The sequence below is a fragment of the Anabrus simplex genome, chromosome 2 (assembly GCF_040414725.1).
Source record: "Anabrus simplex isolate iqAnaSimp1 chromosome 2, ASM4041472v1, whole genome shotgun sequence".
NCBI lineage: Eukaryota > Metazoa > Arthropoda > Insecta > Orthoptera > Tettigoniidae > Anabrus > Anabrus simplex.
The window spans coordinates 125,473,110-125,500,947 of record NC_090266.1 but is presented as its reverse complement, the minus strand read 5'-3'; the positions used below and the strand labels follow the sequence as shown (position 1 = coordinate 125,500,947).

At 38.7% G+C, this 27,838-nt stretch overlaps 1 protein-coding gene across 2 annotated transcripts in view; it reads right to left on the bottom strand.

Moving 5' to 3' along the window:
• Positions 1–83: 83 nt before the first annotated feature.
• Positions 84–27,838, bottom strand: part of pyd (polychaetoid) — a 707,172-nt gene continuing 679,417 nt past the window's right edge. The window contains exons 19-20 of one of the 2 annotated variants that reach the window (XM_067140350.2): positions 22,390–22,586; positions 84–2,274 (exon numbers count right to left, since the gene is read on the bottom strand). In XM_067140350.2, the coding sequence (XP_066996451.2) occupies positions 2,024–2,274; positions 22,390–22,586 (448 nt within the window). In that variant the 3' untranslated portion in view covers positions 84–2,023. The remainder of the gene's footprint in view (positions 2,275–22,389; positions 22,587–27,838) is intronic. The other variant, XM_067140351.2, reaches the window with a different exon arrangement.

Genomic DNA, 27,838 nt, shown 5'->3' with positions numbered 1-27,838 from the left:
TAATAAATAATAATTGACTGCTTGAAAACTGAAGACATCAAAGTTGTTTAGTTGTGGCAGGAGTATATGAGCAAATAAGGTGCTTTCAGTAATTTACTTTTATTATTAACATTTTCAAACTGACATCTCTTACAATAAACACATCCTCTCAAGCTCCTGCATACAGTCTTACCCACTATTTACACTTAACACATCCATACATTCAATATTAAATTATAACAAAACATAGAATGAAACTTATGGAATTGTGGAGCTGCATGTCTGCATTAAATCAACATAAGTTTCAACTCCTCCCATGTGAAAATAGAGGGGTGTGTTTACATACATTTATATGTATATTTAATTTATACATTATACATAACATGATACACTGCTTTTACTGGCCGCATACAAGTATTCTTATAAATACTATACCACTCAGTCAAATATAAACTTTTTTATTTATATAATATCTCCATTCCAATAGCTAAAAATATGACTGATTGACAATGCACTACACATTCCCACAAAGTATTCTGTGATTTATAGTAAACAGTATATAATGAAAACAATGTAAATACAAACATCTTTAACATACAATACATTTAGAATAACATTTAGAAAATTCTGTACCATATAAAACTACATATATATATATAAGCCGAGTAATGCATTGTTTATCTCATATGATGGCTTTTAGGAATGAGCATGCGGCCAACTAAAATATATATATATATATGATACACAACATTATTTAAATACTGACACTATATTAATAATCAAATAACTTCACATAGGAATTAAATAAGTTCTAAAAGAATAAAGTACTGTTGCATTTGTAACAGGTTTGTGCGAATGCTTCTTTGGTAAGACAAACTATTAGTTCCTTTAGAGAAGCATGTATGATGCACAGGAGAGGTTTTGAATTACTCGTTAAAACTTCAACTCAGAAAGTGTTAATTTTTTATTTTACCAGAAATGTTTTAGGAATAAGGGCCCAGGTATAGTTTTGAATGAATTATACTTTGAAAGAAGTATTACCAATGCATAGTTTCTCCCACCTAACAACCCAAGGATCCCCTGTTAAGTATAGCCCAGTCATGAAGTATGCGTCTGTTTCAGTATTAGGCTCTGCAAGGATATACAATAAACATACTTTTCAAACAAACATTCACATCTCATGACAAATATGGAATAAATAGGCCCAAAACAAATATTTTAAAGATTAAACTTGCCAACTATGTATTTATGGACCATTATTTCTACACATGGCAGACAGCTGGGTAAGCATACTAGAGGTTAATAACAGGCCTACATTCAAGAAGGGAAACAGCATCTTAAAACACTAGTTTTTTCATCATATTCTTTCCCTGTCTTTTTCAATAACAAATTTCAATGTTGTGTCATTCCTTTTTCCATGTTAGTGAACAATGCCAACAAATTTAAAACAATTCATATGCCATAATTTTTTCCATCTTACTGAATGACATCAACAAACTTAAAACAAGCTGTATACTGCTTCCTTTTGTGTCTTTCTGAATAATACCAACTATTTTAAAGCAAGTTGTATGCCATTCATTTCTTCATCTTTCTGAATAATGCCTACATATTTAATGCAAGCTGTATGCCATTCCATTTTCTGTCTCATTGAATAATGCCAAAAGCTTTAAAAATAGTTATATATATGACTCCAGTAATGTAAACAGCAAATACAGTACTAACAAAGAAGGCTTTACACCAGATGAATAAAAACACCCATTAGTTGATTTTAAAAGAACATTAACTGCAAAGAACACTGCGTATAAAGCTGAATACATCCATCATATAGTGATAGGGAAATGAAAATTCCACTAAGTGACAAACAATTAGAACATTACACTAGAAATGAGCGAACTGCTCTCACCATCAATACCAAATCTATGGATCATACATGTAATGACTTTCATCAGGAACAACAATTTTTCAGCTCCTTTCTTTTCTCCTTGATATCATTTAAAACTGTATTAATGTACTCTGAGGCTACAGCATCACAACAAGTAGGAGGTTAAAAATGGTCAACAAGAACTGATACACTATTGGCACCTATACTTTTGGCTGCATTGCTACTGTCTAATTCAATATTTTGCCAATCTTTGGGTGACCCTGATTGATCTCTAGTTTCACTTGACTTGAGAGCGAAGTTCCAAGTGTCAGAAGGATCTGCTGAGGCCCAATGGGGTAGCCGGAGCTCAACCGGTGTTAAGAATTTGAGTCCATGTGGTCCACACATTACTAGTGGACTTAACAGGGTCTCACCTGTGAAAATACAAACACAAGTCTTTTAGAACTGAAAAATAAAAATGATCCAGAAATACTAGTGGTTCAACTTTCTTCCCGATATTTCAAGAAGCACAAATAAAAAAGAGTTCACTTATTAGAAAATATCTTTAAGTTACCAGTATTAATTAGTTTGAGGAAGGCATTTATATCATTACAATGAAAGATATATTTCAACACATTATTCATTCTGGTCAGAAATAAATTGAAAATACAAATAAACCAGCAGAAAAGTAATGCAAACACGACAAAACACATAAAAATAAACATTAGCCTACATATTTGGAAACAAGCGAGTTGTTTATGGAAAGCGGGTCATGTAACTGCAAGCTTACATTCAGGAAAAGGTGGGTTTGAGTCTCATGTTCAGCAATCCCAAAGATGATTGGTTTCAGGGTTGTAAAAACTAAGAAACAAATATTTTTTCATCATTTTAAGTGGGGATGGAGGCCATTCCATTCACTATCCCTAAATTGTATCTAAAATTTTTGGAAAATTATTATTATTATTAATAATAATTATATTATAATATTATAATATAATATAATTATAATATAATACTAATAATAATCTGACTCATTGGCTGAATGGTCAGTGTTAAGGCCTTCGGTTCAGAGGGTCCCGCGTTCGATTCCCAGCCAGTTCAGGGATTTTAATCACGTTTGATCAATTCTTCTGGCCTGGGGAGTGGGTGTTTGTGTTAGTCCCAACACTCTCCTCTTTATATTCAGACAACACACTACACTACCAACCACCACAGAAACACGCAATAGTAATTACATCCCTCCATATAGGGTTGCATAAGGAAGGGCATCCGGCCATAAAACAGGGCTAAATCCACATGTGCGACACAGTTCGCACCCGCGACCCCACAGATGTGAGAAAAGCGGTGGAATAATAATAGTAAGTCATGAGCATTAGGTGATGCCCTTAATAAGCCTTCCATTGTGCATCTGAGAGGTCATGGACTGCTCTCCATGAGATGATCGAGGTGATCTGTTTACTACTCCAACAGCATTTGTAATTGACTGATTTGTGAGGAAGCCCTCACTTCACTAGATTGAGCTTAGGTCTACTTAACATAGGATTGTAAACTACCAAGTGTCCCTCCACGTTGTCCAGTGTTCCTCACGACCTGACGGGAGTTTCTCAGTAAATACCAACCATAAGGTACTAATAATGTTACCGAGCTCGATAGCTGCAGTCGCTTAAGTGCGGCCAGTATCCAGTATTTGGGAGATAGTAGGTTCGAACCCCACTGTCGGCAGCCCTGAAAATGGTTTTCCATGCTTTCCCATTTTCACACCAGGCAAATGCTGGGGCTGTGCCTTAATTAAGGCCACGGCCGCTTCCTTCCCACTCCTAGCCCTTCCCTGTCCCATCGTCGCCATAAGACCTATCTGTGTCGGTGCGACGTAAAGCAACTAGCAAAAAAAAAGTAATAATGTTATTGGTTTCATGACCCAATAACAATAATCTTAACGGTTTCCAGAGTTGTCGAGTGCGGGATTTTGTTCCACAGGAGTTAATTCACATGCCAGTAAATCTACTGATATGAGGCTGACATATCTGATCACCTTTAAATACCACCGCTCTCCTGAGCTACTCAGCCTGATCCTAATCTAACCACTAGGGATGGAAAATGAGAGTGCATGTCTTGCGCAGGAGACCCATCTCATAAGCTTATCAAGAAGACTAAGAAAGCAGCTTATCATGCAGTACACCAAGAACAATAATATGCTGTAAAGTCTCAGCCAAACGGACAAATCAGGAGGCAGTTTGGCCTTCTATTCACAGTGAATGACAGATGTGTATGAAAGTAGGAAAAAGGTTTTTAGGAGATCTGATTTTCACCACCAAGCTCTATAGCTGCAGTCACTTAAGTGCGACCATTATCCAGTATTCGGGAGATAGTGGATTCGAACCCCACTGTCAGCAGCCCTGAAGATGGTTTTCCATGGTTTCCTTTTTTCCATTTTTGCTAGTGGTTTTACGTTGCAGCGACACAGATAGGTCTTATGGAGACAGTTTCCCATTCATACACAAGGCAAATGCTGGGGCTGTACCTTAATTAAGGACACTGCTGCTTCCTTCCCTCTCCTAGAACTTTCCTATTCCATCGTTTCCATAAGACCTATCTGTGTCAGTGTGATGTAAAGCAACTTGTAAAAAAAAAATATTCCCCAGTCAACCTACGAGGCCATTTCACTCAAGCTTGGTCCTTTGATTTACGATGGATGGGAAAGGTCTGCGCCTTTCTGCGAGTAATTTATTGCATACAATATTTGTAGCACAAATTTTAATAAATGTATTTATAGCAGCCAAAGGCCACGTATGGTTAATTTACATTACACAGTTCAGCCAAAGATACTGGTCTCTTTTTGCACACTGTAGCATGGTACTGTCACAAATTTCCCCACACACTTTGCTCATGCAGCCTGTATTTTGCTTGTGGAAAACTTTCCTATTGTAAAGTTTATGGTGGGAGCCATGTACCGCAAACCAGATCGTGGCGTGTCCTAGTTTGTATCCTGGGTTCCTCCATTTGTTTGAAGTCATGGTGTCTGAGATATGGAAGTCGCTCCAGAAGCTTTGATTTATTTATGTATAGTTTGCTGATTACTGCTTGATACTGGACTGTAGATGGGAGCGGGAGCTGAAGTCAGATTTCTTCTAAGAAGAAAGGTTCTTGAGCCAACTCATGTACCAGCTTTGAGGATGTAGTCTTCGGTAGGCAAAGTATCTCCTTTAGATATATAGATTTTACTCTTTCTATTGAATTGAGATCAATTTTTGTGACATACTCCCATATTATTTCCGTTCCATATGTCATGATAGGAGAAATCTTCATGTGAAATAATGGAGTGATGTCTGAATTGAAAGCTTTTGAAGTAGTTTAATGTCATTCATTGCAGTGATTGCTGCACTAACTCTGTCTTTGACATGTTTTGCAAAACATTTTCCAGTTGTTTGTAGGTTCATCCCTAAGTATTTGTTAGCTGTTTACTCTGGCAAGTTCTATGTTTTGATAAGTTATATTGTGTGTTGCATGTAATCTTTCTCCATTTTGGAAAGTCATCAGAATGGTCTTCTGCAACTTTAAAAAAATGCTATTTGTCCGGGGTGTCGAGCCATGTGAATATTTTGCTCCTACTGGCACCATATTGCATGAACCTGTGTGTAATTGGAATGGCGGTAGTGCGGAATGTTGTGTGCGAGGAAAGGAAGATTAAGGACGTCACAAACACCCAGTCCCCAGGCCAGGGATATTAATCATGAAATTAAAAACCCCTGACCCGGCCGGGAATAGAACCCGGGGCCGCGGGTAACAGGCGGACGCGCTGCCCCCTACACCACGGGGCCGGATTTTTGCAAGTTTAATTTCAAGTTATTTTTTCCTGCCCATATAATCAGTTTATCTAAAGCTTCTTGCAGTTTTGCCCATGACATAGATGCTAGAACCATATCATCTGCATAAATTAATATGGAGAAGTGGTGATGTTGAACAGCGAAGGCCTGAGGAGGTCACCCTGCAATACTCCTACAGTTTGTTCTACTGGCTTGGATTTGGTCCTCAATGTAGACATAGTTGTGAGAAACCAGGATACGTACTAATCTGCATCAATAGTTATCTTTTCTGAGGAATGATTCTTGTTTTGAAATCAAAACCTTGCTCTTTACGGAATCACAGGCTTTTGCGTAGTGGATGAATGGTACACGCAGTTTTCCTTTTGCGATTTGTAGAACATCCTCGATACTGCCCAAGAGGCATTTTATGGCATGTACGGTAGATCTCCCTTTCCTGACACTAAATTGTTCTTCTGGAATTTTCACGTCTAAAATTTCAGTCAGCCTTTTAGTTAGCAAGCTTGACAAGAGTTCTAGCACCGTATTCTCTAGAGCTACTCTTCAATAATAATTGGGATCCTCTTTGTTTCATTTTCCATCGTACAGAACTTTGATTATAAAATAACTCTTCACACATGTGACTGCCAATAGAAAGTAATATGCCTGGGAGTATTTCAGAGAAGTCTGAGAAAATAAAGTGCAGTACGGCAAGTATAATATTTGCTTCTGGTGTATTAGTTCCAAAATCAAAAATACATCAGGCACAGTTCACCATTTGAAGAGCCATGAGATATTTCAAGACAGTTAACAATAGACTAGTAGCTCTTGTGCTTCGCTGACTACTAGTGTAGATTTGACTGCTTGCGATGGTAAATAATGCACTTTATGTTGTTTTAAAGAGCTGCATTTATAGCTTAAACTATGTTTTGTTCCTTTTTGTGAGTAGGCCTAAGTAGTTATAATTTTACAATAGAATACAAAGTTTCTGTAACAAAAAATAACATAAAGCATAATTCAAGGGAATAAAAAATCAATTTTTATTTAATGGCTAATAAATTTTGTTTGTATTTGGAAATTTCCTGAACTGGGCTTTTGTTCAATTTTTTTTTTTTTTTTTTTTTTTTTTTTTTTTTTTTTTTTTTTTTTTTTTCTTTTTTCAAGCGAGCAGTTATGTTAATATTAACACCAAGCAAGTTGGCTAAGCTGTTTGATTCATGTAGCTGTGAGCTCGCATTCAGGAGGTAGTGTGTTCGAACCCCATTGCCAGTGGCCCTGAAGATGACCTTCCATGGTTTCCCATTTTCACACCAGGCAAATGTTGGGGCAGTAATGAAAGCCACAGTTGTTTCCTTCACCATTCTAGCCCTATCCTATCTCGTCATTGCCATAAGGGTTGTCTGTGTCCGTGTGACATGAAATAAATTGAAATAAATTTAAACAAAAATATTAACACATATGTAAAGTCAAAATGTGTCCAGTATATTGTATTCTGAAGGTAAGGAATTCAAATAAAGATGCCCCAATGTGTTATGACAGTTTAACCAAAAGTGCAATCCTTAAAAATAATTTGAGACCCCTGCTTTGAGAGAGAAACGTTTACAGCATGTTGTGTCTCGTACAGTGCAACACTACTCTCTCTGATACGAGAAGGGTGCCAGCCCCAAGACATTCGAGCCAGAAGAATTCCTTCCATACCAACCTGCAGCTTGGTTGCACCTAACCTTCCACATTGTTCGCCTAATTTTATCAAGTAGCTTACTAAGACCCTCTACCGGGCGAATTGGTTGTACGGTTAGGGGCACACAGCTGTGAGCTTGCATCCGGGAGATAGTGGGTTCGAACCCCACTGTCGGCAGCCCTGAAGATCGTTTTCCGTGGTTTCCCATTTTCACAGCAGGCAAATGCTGGGGCTGTGGCTGCTTCCTTTCCACTCCTAGCCCTTTCCTGTCCATCATTGTTATTAGACCTATCTGTGTCAGTACAACATAAAACAACTTGGAAGAAAAAACTAAGACCCTCAGTAGCTTGGAGGAAATCTTTCTCAGATTTCAGGCTTTGACTGGCAAACTGGTGTTCATATAATGTATATGCTTCAATGGTTAACACCTTATATCTTCCCTTTCTAAATGCTGCTTCTCATCATATATCTGGAAGACCAATACCAGGTAAACTTTTGATGAGACTTAGTCTCTCAAACATCCTGTGAGGTGGACAAGTATCATGTGGTTGTTATGACAAGTTCTGCTCCAAGCAGGGCACATACAATCTGCAGATGAGTAGCTGAGGTACTCAGTTTTGGGCTGTGCTCCAAAATGGGTAACAGTTATTTTGTAAGGAATATTGCTCCTTGTAAATGTTACTGTAGGATTGATACTAAGTTACTCTCTGAATAGTTCGGAGCAGAGCTATGCCCATTCAGTTTTTTTACTGTCAGTTCATTCATTACATATTCGAGTATAAGAAGATGATGTGTCAGCTAGCTTTTGTTCTAATAAGCACAGAGTTCTACAAGTGCTGTGGAGAGCACTTCTTCAATGATCTCAAAACTCTCTACTTCCGGTACTTGTTGGTATTTGTTGCATTTATTTCATCATTGAATATATAAAATGATTCACTGACCAATGTCTGCACCCCTGACTTGTACTAATTTAGCACTCATGATAAAAGTCACATCTGTTTTTTAATATTACAAAGCATCCCTTTGGTAATCCTATAATTTTCTCCGAACACCAGATCAATGCATAGGTGAAACAACTGATAATATACATATCGTAGATAAATTGACGCTCATTCAAAATCCCATGACTTTGTCGTACAAGCCAACAGATGATTTTGGTACCCTGCTGAGTAATACAGTCCAAACTACACTAATGCATACCTTTATTCAGCGGACACCTCCCTGTATGGATATTTCTCCATGGATCCCATTTTATTTTACAGAAGACACGTGTTAAACAAGCCTCATTTAAGCAGACACCTCAAATTCTGGACAGCGGACATCGCCATTAGTCTCGTCAGCTTGTCTTAAGCAGACACTTTCTTTACACATGCCTGTGTCATTCTTTCTCTTAATATCATTTTGCAAACATACAGGGATACCTTTTGAATATTTGTACTATTTTGAGTCCACCCAAAAGAGAGATGAAACGTACATAGGAATGCTGAAGTAGCTGTGAAGTTACCGGTAATTGTTCTGTACAGGGTTCTTTCCAAACTTGCCGTTAGGGTGATCTTGTGTTCCAATTAGTGTACACTGACTGAGCAGATATCATGGGATAGCGGAGCACTGATGCGCAGGTGTGTTGTCTGCGCACCACACGCCCCCTGTACCAACGGCAATTTATAGTAGACCTTGTGAGCAGTGGCTGTGCATGTGACAGGTGTAACATGGAACGTCGTGAGCTGACACCGTTCGAACGGGGTATGGTGTTACAAGTAACTAATCTCATTTTGTTCCGTATTGAAGATACAATAAGTAAAACTCTTTCAAGATTAAAATTATTGTGTCCACCTATTCAATACAAATATATTTTTAAGTGATTAAATTCTACACCAGTTAGGGACATGTTTCGCCCTGGTTATGGGCATCTTCAGCCTAATACTAATCTTAAGGTCAAGAATTAAAACTGAAAACAATGGAACTTAATAGTAAACTTAATACTAAATACAATGGTCTTATGCTTTTTACATAGTCAATATGTACAATATGTACAATATGTACATTAACTTTGCCAGAATTCATGAACAATGAATTAATTTATTTTATAATGACTAGACTTCCAAAATGTAGATTGGATTGATCACAGCGTGAATTGGGGTTTCTCCAATTGTACTGACTAGAGGTTTATCACAGCATGAGTTGGGGTTTCTTCAACAGTTATGGTCACCTAAGTCATAAGAATTGTTACAAAACTAGAACCTTGGTTAAAGTCGATCATGTTGGGTTTGAATCTGTTTGAATATTCCTTTGGAAAGAATCATGGTTATGTTGTAAGGTTGAAGCATGTATGTTGGAAACATATTGCTGATATCATTCATTAGTGCACTAAGGTTCCGGTTTTGTAACAATTCTTACGACTTAGGTGACCAAAACTGTTAAAGAAACCCCAACTCATGTTGTGATAAATCTCTAGTCAATACAATTGGTGAAACCCCAATTCACGCTGTGATCAATCCAATCTACATTTTGGAAGTCTAGTCATTATAAAATAAATTAATTGATTGTTCATAAATTCTGGAAAAATGAATGTACATATTGTACATATTGTACATATTGTACATATTGTACATATTGACTATGTAAAAAGCATAAGACCATTGTATTTAGTAATAAGTTAAGTTTACTATTAAGTTCCATTGTTTTTAGTTTTAATTCTTGACCTTAAGATTAGTATTAGGCTGAAGATGCCCATAACCAGGGCGAAACTTGTCCCTAACTAGTGTTTATAATTTATGTAGAATTTAATCTCTAAAAAATAGATTTGTATTGAATAGGTGGACACAATAATTTTAATCTTGAAAGAGTTTTACTTACGGGGTATGGTGGTCGGTGTCCCACGGATGGGAAGTGCGATTTCGGAAGTGGTGAGGGAATTCGGCTTCACACGATCAACCGTGTCCAGGGTGTATCGTGAATGGCTGAATGCGGGTGTCACCGTCCACAATAAACGAACGACCGGCCGTCCAGCCACCCTCAATGACCGTGACCGGTGCCATCTGAGACGGACTGTCAATAGTGACAGACAGGCAACCGTGCAACAAAACACAGCTCAATTCAACACAGGCCGTGCTAGACATGTCTCCCAGTGGTCAATACGTAGGAACATGGGTTCTATGGGGTATGGGAGCCGGCGCCGCACACAGGTGTCACTGTTAACCCAACGTCATCGGGCACAACAACGCGCATTTGTCGCCCATCACCAGGGATGGACACTGGAACAATAGCGTAACGTGATATGGTCGGACGAATCACGATTTTAACTGCACCATGCCAATGGGAGGCACCGTGTATGGCGCAGACCACATGAAGCGATGGATCCTGCCTGCTTCGAAGGTGTGGTCCAGGGCGCTGGTGTCTCTGTTATGGCCTGGGGTGCATTTTTCTGGTATGGAATGGGCCACCTAGTTGTTCTGAATGAGACTTTGAATGGTACACGGTATGTTGAGCTGCTCGGAGACCATCTCCACCCATTTTTGGCCTTCCAGCGCCCAGGCGGTTCTGCGGTGTTTCAAGATGATAACGCGCCGCCACATCGCTCCCACATCACCCAGAAAGGTTCCAGGAACATTCAGCGGAGGTCCAACAACTGCCATGGCCACCCAGGAGCCCCGATATGAACCCTATCGAGCATATCTGGGATGTCCTGGAATGCAGGCTCCGTGCTATGGATCCTGCACCCATGAACAGACCAGCATTGCTGGCCGCTCTGCAAACAATTTGGTGTCAGCTGCATCCAGAGGACTACCAGGGACTTGTCGACTCACTTCCACAGCATCTCACTGCAGTTCGCAGGGGCAGAGGAGGCCCCACACGCTATTAGGTGACTATCCCATGACATTTGCTAAGTCAGTGTACATTCTGAGAAATCTTGTTGCCCAGGAATGTTACCAGTGACTACTTACTCACAAGTTACCAAGTGATTTTCCAGCATATCTTGCATCATTCTATTCATAACTCAGATTGTTGCTGATAAGGTCAAGGTCAGGTATTTTTGTTAAACTTGACGAGGAAGAGACTTTCATGTGCTAATTGTTGAGGCAGAAAAACTCATAGCATTTCAATTGCCCAGTAAATATGAGCAGGAGGGAGCAGCGTGATTAGATCTCGAGACAAGAAAAAATGTACTGCAAAAGGACATTCAGTGAGAAAAGCTCTGTGAATAATTAAACTGCAGGAAAACACAATTGTAAAGAATAAAGATGGTATTTTAAGTGAGTGGGAGGAAAATAGGAATCGAGGAATGAAAAGAAAGTGGGAGTCAGTTTTCGCAGAAGTGAACACTAAGTAGTTCAAATGTGTTCGAGCAAAGAAACTGAGTGAGTAGGCCAATATTACAAGAAATTGCAAATACCTGAAAGTTGAGGTTAAATGAATAAAGAATTTGTGTGTCATGCTGGGTCGTTATTCCCCTTTTGAGAATATTGCAATAAAGAAAAATGTGCTGAATTTGTACAGCCAGTTGAATGATTACTTCGCAAAGCTGTAAAATCACTTGTGATATCTCCCCAGGCAAATATTTAGTTATAAATAATTTAGATTAATCAAAATAAAGATGTATGCTTACATTTAAGGTGGATGTTCTTTGCCGTTAAAAAGTTTGATTAATTTTTACAACCTTGTTTTAGCAGACACCTCTCGTAATGGACATTTTTCTACGGAACTGGCGGTGTCCGCAGAAGAAGGTTCGAGTGTATAAACTGTATGGGTACATGGATGATCTTGTTGCAGAATTTCACTAGATATATTCTTTAGAAATGAAAAGAAATGAACTTACAGAGCATATCACTCTAAAATTATCTACAAGGTGCAGCTAGAAAGTAACCCAGACAGGTGTTATAAAGTTTATTGTTCAAAAGATCGCTGAATGGGAACATCTTCAGTGCAGTCCCTCCTTATGCAGTGAGTTTTCTACTATTGGAAATGATGTTGTAGATCTTCATTTGATAGGATGCACACGAGTGCCGTCACTTTTGCTTTCACAGCATCAGAAACTCGAATCAGGTTCCCTTTAGCGCAGACTTGAGCTTTGGAACCAAAAGAGGATCACAAGCTGCTAAATCTCGTGAGTACAGTGGATATTCCAATATGGGAACCTTGTACTTCAATAGAAACATCCTGATGAGACAGTATGTAGTGTGTAAATGTGTTATCTTGATGAAGAAGAATTCATTAAATATTTTCCACATTTCATGCCACTGCCTTCTCACCTGTCCACAAAGAATTGTAAAAACCTCCTTGCCATGGATCTGGTCGACATTTTGACAGTCTGACCTTCAAGCTTATAGGCAACATGAACAATCCTTTGGAAATCAAAAATTTCTTTGGATTTGGTCTTAGTCATTCATGCTTCCTTTCTTTCTTAGTGAACTGAGTGTACAGTCAGATGCAACCTTCATTTGATCTAAGATGATGTGACAATCATCAGAGGAGATGTTGCTCACTGAAACATGTATGACATATTAAATGAAAAATGTTAAGGGGTAGAGGGAGAAGAAGCAGTGTCTCTTTCAAACTCGTTCAAATGACTTTGTGAATGGGTAAGTTTCTTTTGTAATTGTTTAGCAATATCCATGTTCATCAGTGGAATTAATATTTAAGGTTTAGTTCAAGACAAACAAGATGATATGTTACCATACTTTACATTTTTTCACACAGAACAATGCGCAAATAGTTTCATCAGAGTGCTGACTTCTTTCATACAGAATAATGCTGACTGTAACTGTGAGTACACCTTGATTCAGTTTCACTTTGTACACTACCATCCTGGGAGAACATACATCCTAAATAATTGAAATGATACATCTGTTACAGTTCTAAATTCCTGACCCAACATTAATTCCTCCCAGGTTTCTTCCAGGCATGGCTCGTTGTATGTGTTCATGGCTTTAGTACCCCTTATAAAATGAACACTGGGCGAATTGGCCATGGGGTTAGGGTTGTGCAGCTATGAGCTTGCATCCGAGAGATAGTGGGTTCGAACCCCACTGTCGGCAGCCCTGAAGATGGTTTTCCGTGTTTCCCATTTTCACACCAGGCATATGCTGGGGCTGTACCTTATTGAAGGCCACAGCTGCTTCCTTCCCACTCCTACACCTTTCCTATCCCATCGTCGCCATAAGCCCTGTCTGTGTCGGTGGGACATAAAGCAAATCGTAAAAAAAAAAAAAATCACCTAATTTTATGAATATTGGAATTTTATTTTTCAGGACAATATGATTGTCCAAGATTGATTACAGCCCCCACCTTAAAATATTTCAGATGGAAAACAATGTGCCTACTCATTCTTTGGTAGGTTCTAACTCTTCTCTGAATATAGTCAAACTGCAAGTTGTGGGTGAGTTAAGGTAGAGAGGCAAGGGGGAGGAAGCGGCCAAAGCTGATATTTCCGCTAAAATTAAAACTAGCGAAGGGCTAATTCTTTCCGATCCTTCACAACGCTGGTCAACTGTGTCCGTCTCACACCCAGACCGTCCGTAGATCAAGTGGAAGTTAAGGGAAGATTCACAGTCAAGTTTCGTGTACGAGAGTGCATCCTACCGTGCGGTGTTAGTTATTTTTATCAATTGAATGAATATGATTATACTGAAATATTTTGTAGTGCAGTTGTGCATTATGTGTTTCTGGTAAGTGACTTACTTACCTTTATAAAACAAAATGAACAGCGTGAAGTTTCTTCTGGAGACTAACTTTACTTAAACTTCCACTGGACAATCGGCACAAAATAAAACAGTTACCGCAGTCCCTAACACAGAAGCAGTCTGTTAACGGGAAAAAGTATACGTGTACATTCAAAACTAGTATATATTAGAGAAAAGCATGGAATGCAGATTGCAGCATAAGAAATAAGACTACCGGGCGAGTTGGCTGTGCAGTTAGGGATGCGCAGCTGTGAGCTTCCATCTGAGAGATAGTGGGTTCAAACCCCACTGTCGACAGCCATGAAGATGGTTTTCCGTAGTTTCCCATTTTCACACCAGGCAACTGCTGGGGCTGTACCTTAATTAAGGCCACGGTTGCTTCCTTCCCACTCCAAGGCCTTTCCTATTCCATTGTCGCCATAAGACCTATCTGTGTCAGTACGGTGTAAAAAATAAAAGGAATATACTGTACTGCTTTCCATGTTTGAATTTCATTAAATCTTACTGAAATAGCAGATTTGGGGCATCTGTCCCAAAATATTAAGAGACATATCTGATATCACTTTGGGAATGATAATATTCATATCTCACTTACTCCACCCCTTTTCAAGCTTCAAGATGTTAGAATACAGGCCAATATTTCCACCCAACTGAATTCAATTTAAATTATCCATGTAAACTACAAACAACAATCGTGAAAGTCTTCTCTAATTGGTTCAATATTTCAATAAAATATTACAGTTAAAAAAACACACTGAGCAAGTGGCTGTGCAGTTAGGGTCGTGTGGGTGTGAGCTTGCATTCGGGAGATAGTGGGTTTGAACCCCACTGTCGGCAGCGCGGAAGATGATTTTCTGTGGTTTCCCATTTCTGCACCAGGCAAACGCTAGGGATGTACCTTAATTAAGGCCATGGCTGCTTCCTTCCCACCCCTAGCCCTTTCCTATACCATCATCGCCATAAGACCTACCTGTATCGGTGTGACGTAAAGCAAATTGTAAAACAAAGTTAGAAAACAGTAGGTCACCAGAAAACAGCAAGATTCTCCATGCCATTAGGAATGTCATTAGGATGTAGCTTTGAACATAACATAACATTTATAACCTGTTTTTGTAACTGTTATTTATACAGATAATTACAAACCATATTTTCTTCCACAATACCATACCTTTATCTTTATAAATCAAAGAGAAGGCAAAACTAACAATGTATTTAAAGAAATGGTATAACAGCTATAAAAGAATACTTGCTACATATAATTACTATAAATGCAGGGATCAGGACAGCACCAAACTGACAAATAGGAGGACAGTAGGCACAAAGCACTATGAAGTTCTAGCAAGCAATTTACTTTAATATTTCAATTAAGGAAACCAAAAAAGATTACTGTTGCAGACACTGTAGATTCTCACCACCTGAAGAACAATTTAAAGCACAGTAGCTCATTATTCATGAACACAAAGTAATATCCCATTTAGATTTCATGCCAAAAATAAAACAACAACAAATTTATAAAAATGTACAAAGGATGACCCTCAATCATAAATTATCAATCTGCATTTAGGGCTGTTGCCCAGGTGACCAATTCCCCACCAATTGTTTACCTGAGCAACTGTTAAACATGCCTAGACTGTCTGTGGTTCTACATGGGATTGACAAAAATGGCAGTTAGGGGCACACAGCTATGAGCATGCATCCGGAAGATAGTGAGTTCGAGCCCCACTGTCAGCAGCCCCGAAGATGGTTTTGTGGTTTCCCCATTTTAACAGCAAACAAATGTTGGGTCTGTACATTAATTAAAGTCACGGCTGCTTCCTTCCCATTCCTACTAGGCCTTTTCTATCCTGCCGTCGCCATAAGATCTATCTGCGTCGATGTGACGTAAAACAAATTGTAAAACGATGGGAAAAAATTGGCTTGTTAAAATTTCAGGTCAAATGATACAAAATTCAATTTCAATCAATCAATCAATCAATCAATCAATCAATCAATCAATCAATCAATCAATCAATCAATCAATCAATCAATCAATCAATCAATCCTGATCTGCATTTAGGGCAGTCGCCCAGGTGGCAGATTCCCTATCTGTTGTTTTCCTAGCCTTTTCCTAAATGATTTCAAAGAAACTGGAAATTTATTGAACATCTCCCTTGGTAAGTCATTCCAATTCCCAACTCCCCTTCCCATAAATGAATATTTGCCCCAGTTTGTCCTCTTGAATTCCAACTTTATCTTCATATTGAGATCTTTCCTACTTTTATAAACGCCACTCAAACTTATTCGTCTAATAATGTCATTCCACGCAATCTCTCCCCTGACAGCTCGGAACATACGACTATTATTCTTGTTTTAATGTACATACCACTTAGTCGAGCAGCTCTTCTTCTTTCTCTCAATTCTTCCCAGCCCAAACTTTGCAACATTTTTGTAACGCTACTCTTTTGTCGGAAATCACCTAGAACAAATCGGGCTGCTTTTCTTTGGATTTTCTCCAGTTCTTGAATCAGGTAATCCTGGTGAGGGTCCCACACACTGGAACCATACTCTAGTTGGGGTCTTACCAGAGACTTATATGCCCTCACCTTTACATCCTTACTACAACCCCTAAACACCCTCATAACCATGTGAAGAGATCTGTACCCTTTTTTAACAATACCATTTATGTGATTACCCCAATGAAGATCTTTCCTTATATTAACACCTAGATACTTACAATGATCCCCAAAAGGAACTTCCACTCCATCAACGCAGTAATTAAAACTCAGAGGACTTTTCCTATTTGTGAAACTCACAACCTGACTTTTAACCCCATTTATCAACATACCATTGCCTGCTGTCCATTTCACAACATTATCAAGGTCACGCTGCAGTTGCTCACAATCTTGTAAATTATTTATTACTCTATACAGAATAACATCATCTGCAAAAAGCCTTACCTGTGATTCCACTCCTTTACTCATATCATTTATATATATAAAAAAAACATAAAGGTCCAATAATAATGCCTTGAGGAATTTCACTCTTAATTATTACAGGGTCTGATAAAGCTTCGCCTACTCTAATTCTCTGACATCTATTTTCTAGAAATATAGCAACCCATTCAATCACTCTTTTGTCTAGTCCAATTGCACTCATTTTTGCCAGTAGTCTCCGATGAGCCACCCTATCAAATGCTTTAGACAGGTCAATCGCAATACAGTCCATTTGACCTCCAGAATCCAAAATATCTGCGATGTCTTGCTGGAATCCTACAAGTTGAGCTTCAGTGGAATAACCTTTCCTAAAACCGAACTGCCTTCTATCGAACCAGTTATTAATTTTGCAAACATGTCTAATATAATCAGAAAGAATGCCTTCCCAAAACTTACATACAATGCACGTCAAACTTACTGGTCTGTAATTTTCAGCTTTATGTCTATCACAGTTTCCTTTATACACAGGGGCTACTATAGCAACTCTCCATTCATCTGGTATAGCTCCTCCGACCAAACAATAATCAAATAAGTGCTTCAGATATGGTACTATATCCCAACCCATTGTTTTTAGTATATCCCCAGAAATCTTATCAATTCCAACTGCTTTTCTAGTTTTCAACTTTGTATCTTATTGTAAATGTCATTGTTATCATATGTAAATTTTAATACTTCTTTAGCATTAGTCTCCTCCTCTGCCTGGACATTATCCTTGTAACCAACAATCTTTACATATTGCTGACTGAATACTTCTGCCTTTTGAAGATCCTCACATACACACTCACCTTGTTCATTAATTATTCCTGGAATGTCCTTCTTGGAACCTGTTTCTGCCTTAAAATACCTATACATACTCTTCCATTTTTCACTAAAATTCGTATGACTGCCAATTATGCTTGCCATCATGTTATCCTTAGCTCCCTTCTTTGCTAGATTCAATTTTCTAGTAAGTTCCTTCAATTTCTCCTTACTTCCACAGCCATTTCTATCTCTATTTCTTTCCAGTCTGCACCTCCTTCTTAGTCTCTTTGATACACAACAACAGTATATTGTAGGTGCCCGACTTGATGATGTTAATAATATACAGACATTAATTAGCAACAAGTTTCAGATAACAAGAATCCATCAGTACAATCCAACTATGTGCATCATCACAATCCAAATGCTTTATGCAATATGATTAGGTATTGCAATGTCAATAACTCTGATTGCCCAAGCACAGACAGTTGGCCAACAGAGATGTTTCATTTAGGCAACATTCTGTCACTGAATTCCTTGTTGAAGAGGAAATTCCTGCTGTTGAAATTCACTGCATACTTAAGCATGTGTACACGAGCATTAGCAATGTTAGGAGAAAACAGTTCAGCAAATGATTACAAGCACAGGCTACCAGAAAGTTAGTAATCAATGGGTCCCATGTTCATTGACAGAAAAATGAGGTGTAAAGCTCTGCTGCACCCTGCTTAAAATTTCAACTTGGTAACCTCTGAGTGTCCTATTTTCAGTTTTTTGAAGGAACAGATGCAAGGTCATTGCTACAAGACAACAGAGAATGTGCAGAATTGTCTGCAAGTTACGAGTTCTACTGTGAGGGTATTTTCAAGCTTGCAGAATGATAGGAAAAATTTATTTAAAGAACTGGGGATAATTTTCCAAAGTTAAGAAAAGACTGCAGATTAAGATGGCATATGTAACTTGTCAACAATAACTAATGCTGACTCATGAAAAATAGTTGCTCATCTATTTTACTGCAACCCTCTTATTAATACTACTACTAACATTTTCTTGTCCTCTCTCCAACAGTTACCATACAAAATTAGCTGTTGGCTGTCATATGGTTCATGGAAACAGATGACAGTATGTTTGCAGTCGGCACTGCCGTCACTGACATTGGCTTATTGAACATGGTTGGTAATCGAGCAAGTAGCCGTATGGTCAGAGTTGCGCAGCTGTGAGCTTGCATTGGGGAGCTAGTGGATTGGAACCCCAGTGTCAGCAGCCCCGAAGATGGTTTTCCGTGGTTTCCCTTTTCACACCAGACAAATGCTGAGGCTGTGCTTTCATTTCTTTTACAACTTCTTTTACGTCGCACAGACACAGATGGGTCTTATGGCGACAATGGGATAGGAAAGGCCTAGGAGTGGGAAGGATGTGGCCATGGCCTTAATTAAGGTACAGCCCCAGTATTTGCCCGGTGTAAAAATAGGAAACCATGGAAAACCATCTTAGGGGCTGCCGACAGTGGGGTTTGAACCCACTATCTCCCGGATGCAAGCTCACAGCTGCGTGCCTCTAAGTGCACGGCCAACTCGTCTAGTGTGTACCGTCCACGGCCACTTCCTTCCCACTCCTAGCCCTTTCCTATCCCATCATCACCATAGGATCTGTCTGTGTTGGTGCAATGTAAAAAAAATAAGAAAAACCATGGTTGTTATCTCTTGGTTCAAATAATTGTCCTCACAAGATTGTGCATCTTCATTCCAGTTCACCTGCTCATCTCAAATTTTAGACAGGCTCAGGAATTGAGCCTCAGATCACTGGGACAGCCAACAGCTATACAACAAAGACTAACTGCTTCACATAAAATGAAGTAACATGCAATTAATTTTAATCAGTGACAGCTAATGTTAAGTTCATACCCCCACTTGGTAGAAACTTGAATTTCGCACTGGCCACTATGCATCTTTTCAGTGACAACAAGACTTTCAAATACACTGAGTGGCCAAAAGTCATGGGAAGACACTGAATGTTATGTTAATAACAAGTTTCTCCTCCACGAGTCCTTAAAATGGCAGCAATACAGTGAGGCATTGACTCTACAGGGTGTTGGAATCATCTGGACCCAAGTTGTTACCCACAGTTGGTCTCCTGTGGTTGGTGTGGGGTTCATGGAGCATATACCAGCATTGACAGCATCCGTTAAATGCTCGATTGGACTAAGATTGGGGATCTGGAGGGCCAATCCATGGTCATAACTTCACTGGAGTGCTCCTCCAATCACTTGCGTACCACCGCAGAGTGGTGACATGGTGCATTATTGTCCTGTTGAAACATGGCATCTCCATCAAGGTACTCTAGTGCCAGATAGGAATGCAGATGGTCTGAAAGAATGTCCACATAACGTGCACCTGTCAGCACTCCTTGCACAGCCGGATAATGGGGTCTGATTGCAACCATGAGAATGCCACCCAGACCAGACCTGAGCCACCTCCTGCCTGGACACAACCTTGTTGACACGCAGGATCCATAACTTCATGGGGCATATGCCACACTCCCACACGCCCATCAGCTCGATACAACTGGAACCGGGATTCATCGGACCATACCACACACCGCCACCATTCCACGGTTCATTGCCGATGTTCGCGGGCCCGTGCACGTCGTTTAACTCTGTGTCAAAGTGTCAGCAAAGGGACACGAGTTTGTCGTCGGCTAGTGAAGCCTATGCGGTACAGTTGCCTCCTTACAGTCCTGGTAGAAATGGGTTCCTGACTCCCAACATTCAACCGGGCGGTGATCTGACTCACAGTAGGCATGTGGCGGTAGTGCAATAGAGAAATCCACCCTCGACACTGCTGACTTTGGAAAGCCGAATTCGCGTGTAATCTCCGCAATGCTACGACCAATGCGCCGTGCGCCGATGATTATGCCATGTTCAAAGTTGGTTAACTCGCAACGTGTTGCCATCTTCATGACACTGGTTTCTGTGACAGACTGCTCAGCTACGCCGCAGCTAACTGCAATGCTACTTCTTAAAAATTTAAGGGAGGATTGTGAGAAGGATAAATTAAACTGTGAACTTGAGTTCCTAACCAGAACATTCCCGACCAATGGCTACTCAAGGGAACAGATTGACAAAGTGTTACATCCTAAGCCAAACGGCAGATTGTCAGGTGATTCTTGTCCTTTGAGTCTGGCCTTCTTGCCATGCGTACAATCTGTCACAGATAGGATTGACAATATTCTCAGAAAGCACAATATCAAGACCATTTTTAAGCCTGATATCATCATAGGCAATTGCTTGCGATCTGTCAAAGATCCTATTGGTTTAAACTGTGCTGGAATATATATGATTCCTTGTTTCTGTGGATCGGTTTATGTTGGCCAAACATGTAGGAAGGTAGCAACAAGAGTTAAATAACATCGCAGGGATGTACGTCTTTGCCAGCCAGAGAAGTCTGCTGTGGCAGAACATGCCATACATAATGACCATAATTTTTTATTACACTTCTGTCATTTATAAAGAGAAACATTTTATATTTTATAGGTACCTAGAATCATTCATGAGGCAACAGAAATTGCTAAACACCCGAATAATTTTAATAAAAGTGAAGGCTATATACTGAGTAGATCATGGCTAGCCTGCATAGTTAAGTTGCCAACAACCTTCTTAATGACTCTGGAGGCCCTGAATACACTATATTTCTAACAGGGTCTCTTTATATTAAGCCTGCTTACTATGGAGTGACAGTTACCAATACATTATTTGTTATTGCTCTGAAAAAGAAACGCATTAGCAGATTATTACCATTACGCGACCTAACATCCCCAAATTATTATTATGTCATTTAGTGGTCATGAATCTCTGTCTATTAAGATTATTATGATTATTATTATTATTATTATTAAGATTACTATTATTATTAATTATTATTGTTGTTATCATTATCATCATCACCATCATCATCATGTTAATGCACTCGATTATTCCACACAGTGCATCGTAAGAAGTTCTACCTCCATTGCCAATGAAATACTCGGATCAAACATTCCTGCTTTCATACCTTGAAACTGAAAAGATCTTCACAGAAGCAAATTATCTCAGTAACGAGTTAGAGGTATATTATATCGTAACACAGTTGGAAACACAACCAGTCAGATAAACTATCACATTTCAGGTCATGAACTGATAAAGGAACACTTAAGGACACAATTCTTCTTTCTCCACTTTCCTTTCAGGACAACTGATACATTTTCTCCACAAACAACCACTTGAGATCTAAACCTAGCAATATTAAAAATGAGAATATCAACATGCTGAAAGGCTCCATGAAACATAAACCCATATTATTTCACACACAGCATATACATGTCATCCAAGTGAGGGAATGTGCTGAAAGCTCATATATCTCATAAAGATGTGGCCTAACTTTAAAACGCCAATGGGAGGCAATGAACATTCAAATACTTCTAGCCACTTATTTTCTTTCTCTTTCTGCTGAAAATAATTTGCTTTTCTTAGCTCAGGCAACCATTCCATCACTTCCGTTGTATTTCTGCACAAGACATAACATTTTACATTTTAGTGTTATCAATGCAAAACTACAGAAAGTAGGATTACTATTAGTATGAAATGAAAGCACACAAGAAGAAGGGGACCAGTCATAAGCCTGAAGAAAGGTGCAAGCATTCTTACCTTTCTCCTTGTCAAGGGGAGGCAATAAGGAATTGTCTCTGCACACTTTGAAGTAGATCTCCTGGCTGGCCCCATAAGGGAGGGCCCCAGGGGGGATCACTATAGCCACGCCTGTTTCTGGGCTCTGAAGTGTGCCCCCCTCGTGAGTGAACACCCCCCTGGCTGTGGCCACCACCTCGCCACCCCCCTCACCACCCCTACATACACAAACATGGGTTAGTTGAGTTGATGCCCCTCAACCCACCCTCTGCATACAAACCAAGGACTGAATGTTAATTAGATTAAATTACAATGAGTCTGATTTTCTCAGAGAAAACTTACACAATGCATCAAACTTAACCAAATGGAAAATTATTGCAGTTGCATGGTCTCGTGTTGTCAGCAGTGTGTCAGCCTTGACAATCAAGCTTATTCAACACCTATCATGATTTATACCACACCAAGTCTGATTGAACACATATAACAGGAAATTGTTAAGAATGACTTTCTGTCTTTAGATGAGAAACCTTAGCACTTGTGAAACCACATATGGACTTCCAGATTTACATGAAATCCAAACCGTAGGGATATGACATTTTTTTTAGATTTCTAAGTTGATCAGGATTCCACCTTGGGAAAAGTCTGTGACGATATCACTCGACCATCATACCTTCTAAAGAAGAAGTTGTACAAGAGATGTACGAGGTGCATTCAAGTCGTAAAGCCGCCCATATTTTTCTCAGAAAGTACTCTACGCCAAAACTCTGAAATTTCTGTCTCTTCTCCACTTGATTTTCCTGAACATGTACATATTTTTTTGCAACATTGCTGCCATGATTGCATGGCTTGCTACAAAGGCTTCTTATTTATGAGCCTATCTTGCCCACGGGAAAATTGCTGATAGAAGGACTGCACAACTGGAAAATGTGCAACCCTGAGGAGAATCCTTCACCACTGGGAAGAGCCAGAAATTGCTGGGCGCAAAGTCAGGTGAGAAGGAGCACTGTTTGAATTTTGAAGTTGTTGAAGAGACGGAACCTCTGATGAAGGCCCTCCCAATGAGAAGAGGCCTTATCTTGATTGAAAAGCACAACTGCACGTCTCTATGGACATTTTTGTTGCATGCTGAATAAACTTTGTCCTCAGAACCTCTTTCTACACTCATGCAATCATATATATATATATATATATATATATACATATGTATATATAATTAATTTTGAAGTTTTCTATTCTGTTTTTTTTTTTTTTTTTCAGGTATATTCTGCTATTAATTAAATATGTTCTTTTTCTGGTAATTTCTATCATTTATTTCCTTGCATTCATTTCAACAGATTGAAAAACTTCAAAGTTACATCTTCTTCTCCTCCTTCTTTGTTGTTTGGGCTTACTGAGGACCACGGGGCTCATGTCTTCTCATCACATGGGCCTTCTGTTTTCTCCTCTTCCAATATTCCTTCAGTTTTTGGCTGTGAGCCAGCTTTCCTTCCTCTGTCTAAATAGGTCCGCTGATTCCTGTGTTCCTCCTACCCGTAAGTGACGTTGGAAAAATTCCCCACTGGATGGCTTGCCGAAACTGTGGGTGATCATGTGTAGACTCATGCAGGATTCCCAGTTGTTCCAGATCCGACTTGACCAAAGAGATCCACTTGTTCCATTTGTTCCTCTACCTGCCACAGTGAAGATCCTGTTGGTAAGTCTGCAGGGTTTCATGTGGGTTAGGTGCCCATAGAAGACCAGGCACCTTTTTTCTTATACAAGTAACTATGTCCTTCTGATGTTTGTATAGCTCATCATTATGCTGAATTCTGTGCTTGCCTCCCTCTTCTTTTATGGGTCCCAGTATTCTCCTCAGGATATTCCTTTCTTTGAGTTCTAGTTTCCTGACAGGGCCTTCCCTGGTTATCACGAGACACTCAGAGGCATAGGGAATATATGGTTTTACTACCACTTTACAGTGCCTGAGTTTGAGGTTCTTGGAGAGATACTTTGATGCGTAGATGCTTCTGCAGGAGTAATAGACCTTCTCAAACTTGGTGCACCTAGTGTCTGAAAAGAAAATGGCTTCCATAATAACGAAATGCAATCATGTTCTCAGGTCAGCTTGAGCATGCCGAGGCTCCTCTGCTTGGTTTGCACATGATGCCTGTATGCCAAATATTGGTGTACTTTATGTAGTTTATGCTTAATAGGTCATTTAACATAAGTTTTAGGTTAACTGACATACCATTATTATGAGCATAATACTATTCACTTGAAAAATGTCAATTCAGTTTCTGACACACTTTCTTTCATCTGACAAAGTATAAAGCCTAGATGCAATTCATTACAAGAGAATAATAAAGCTGAACTCGAGCACATTATATTTTTTTATATCAGAAGAATCACAATAACGAAAGATGACAAAGTTGTTTTAAGAACATGTTTTACTCGTAAAACTTGGACGGTAATAGAATATATGTACATAGAAATATATTTTTTATCATGTATTGTGATCTTTTTAATGTGTTTAAATAGTTATAATTTTAATATGTGTATTAAGTCTTCAAACAAACTTAAGTATATAAACATTGGACTAACCACTCTGAAACATACTACTTAATGACTGTCAAATACAATCTTTTCAATTGGCAAGGCACAACACTTAAGAATATGTAATCTAATGTAAATGTACAAGACAGCTGAAGATGACTTTGTGAGGAGTCGAAAACGGTTCTGTTATTAACAAATTTAATAAATAAGTATTGATCAGGTGGATATTTCTTTTCTTCCTATGATTATTCTAACACTTTCAGCAGCTACCTAAAATTTCAGGTAAATATAAAACTTTTAGGAACTAAAGTAAATCCAGTTCAAACCCACTGTGAGCGCTAAGAGAGGTTGATAGTCAAGCCTGGCACACTGTAAGGTAGACAGGCTCCTGCAGCTGCGATGCATTTTTAATATTTGTATCCATTTAATACAATCTGTAGCACCTGAGTGAAAACAAACTTATTTTCAAATTATTTAAAGAACAGGACAGATGTGACTTAACAGAAGAGCAACGGATAATTTAAACAAACCATAGTCATTGGATTGCATGCTTTAAGTCAATATTCAAGTGTTTACATTTTCTATCATGGGAACAGTCCTTTAGATAGGCTTGCTGAACATTAATGAATGTGTCTGTACAGCATATTTCAGAATTTGTAAGCCTGGACCCTCTAATAGTATATTCTAAAATATGCAAAATCTTCTTTGAGTTGAATGTAAACTAATCAGCAAGTATTATTACAAAATGTGCCATTTGGCATGGTTCTTTGAACTGGGTTAATTCATAGTTTGGATATTCAAGCCAAATGATGCTATTCTCCACTCTGGATATGTTAAATTTTAACCGTATCATCAATTTATCATCTTCCTAAAAAGGCCTAGTAGGCCATCAACAGTATGACACAGTGGTCCAGGCTTGCAAATAATGAAGCTCCTTGCATTAATTTATGCACTGATTTCAACATCACCAAAAGCAATAATGAAAAAATATACAGTATCTATAAACAGAATGTAATGTGTAAAATGGAAAAAGTATAGACAGTGAGATGTATAAGAAATGCCTTAATTCTATAAGTGATAAAATGATTTCTCAGTTTTAGAGTGCTTATAAACATGCAACCACCTGCATCTAGTCTGCGTAAAGCACATTCCTCAAAGCAACAGGCATACTGGAGATACAACAACTTGGCCACATGAAAGCGATAACTGCCAAAATGAACTTTTCCCTCATTTGAAGTATTGTTCAAAAATAGAAATCAAATACAATCTTCTGCTTTATATTACCAAATGATAGCAATCTTTGCCTAAGTAAAAGTTCTTATCCCAAACAAAAAATTGTTTCAAATTTCTCGTTTGGTCATAAATCTGTCTTATATCACACAGTCATGGCCAGCCATCAACGGTTGCTAGGTAACATCATGTCGCACATATTGCATCGCTAATTTGAGATAAGACACTGCCTACGCAGTTGCCAGGCAACATCGCTTGGACATCTAATGCATACTTTACATCAAAGCCTGCATGGTTTCTAGGTTACATTTCCGTTACACATTTTGTGATGATAATTTTTCAAATGCCAAATAACTAGTCCATCATAAAAATTTTGGAACCAAGCTTTCCTGTTTTATAAGGTCCCTTCTGCCAAACATATTTATTGTCACCATCTTACTCACATCAGTCAAGTGAACATCCAGTGAAGCCCAAAACATAGGTCATACTTGACACAAGCTTTATAAGATAACTACTGTTACCAACTGCAGTAGACTTTCATCAGCTAAGACTGCGAAGATCGTATTTTATCTCCAGAGGTCAACTTAGTTCATATAAACTTTAATTTTTTTAAATCGAGTCTATGTATCTGTGTTTCTATCATAGGACTGATCAATCTTTGATTATATATCGACTGCTAAAATAGTTATGTCACACTTGATATAAGCTTAACAAGAGGATGTTAGAATCAACAAATTCTAGTAGTTAAGACTAAGTAAACCACATTTTTATTCCGTAAATTTACTACAGAGTCCGTAGTTTTGAAGTGTTTATTTCAAGCATATAGACGTTATATTCCCACTGTATAAATTGTCAATTTTAGTTGTAATGGCTAAGGATGACCCTTAAAGGTTCGAAACTGGTCCCATGATGTTTATACTGTAAATATAAATCACATCAAATATTAATTTGTATTGAAGAGGTGAAACTTCCTTCAATTCTTATAATTGTGAATGTTTGTCAATATGGATCATAATGAAATTCATATTTTATGATCTTCATCATCTCAAATTAAAAATATGTTAAGTTTATCCATGTATGGAAATGTTACTATAGCTACACAAATGAACACTGTATATAGAAGGAACCCCAGTGTAGGAAGCCAAGAATAACGCCTGAGACGATTTGTCGTGCTGACCACACAACACCTCATAAGCTGCAGGCCTTTGGGCTGATCAGCGGTCGCTTCGTAGGCCATGGCTCTTCGGGGTTGTTGTGCCATAGGGTTTGGTATATAGAAGGAACATACAACTGCTTAACAACAAGGCTATGCAAAACAGATATGAACTAAATATTATAACAAACTGTATCAGGTTTTGCATTTCATATGAGGTAGCACTGAGGAACCACAATGAATGAGAGATGTGAGATAATCCTGGTATTTTTCTTGGCTTGATAAATTTCAGCACTGAGCTTGACTGTGTCTCCAGAGGTCACTTAAAAGTGGCAACAGATTTCATGGGCACCCCTGAAACCATTCAAAATTAAATTCTGTGATACATATCACAGGTATGCCAAGGAGAAAGAACCAGGGAAATTAAAGATGCAGATTTTATGTCAGTTATAGCTTATGAAACTACTGTATTTCAGATGGTTATTATTTACAGGTATCTTGTAAATTATAAACCTGTAGAAAGATTTTAGTGCAATTGGTTCTCACCTACAAGGA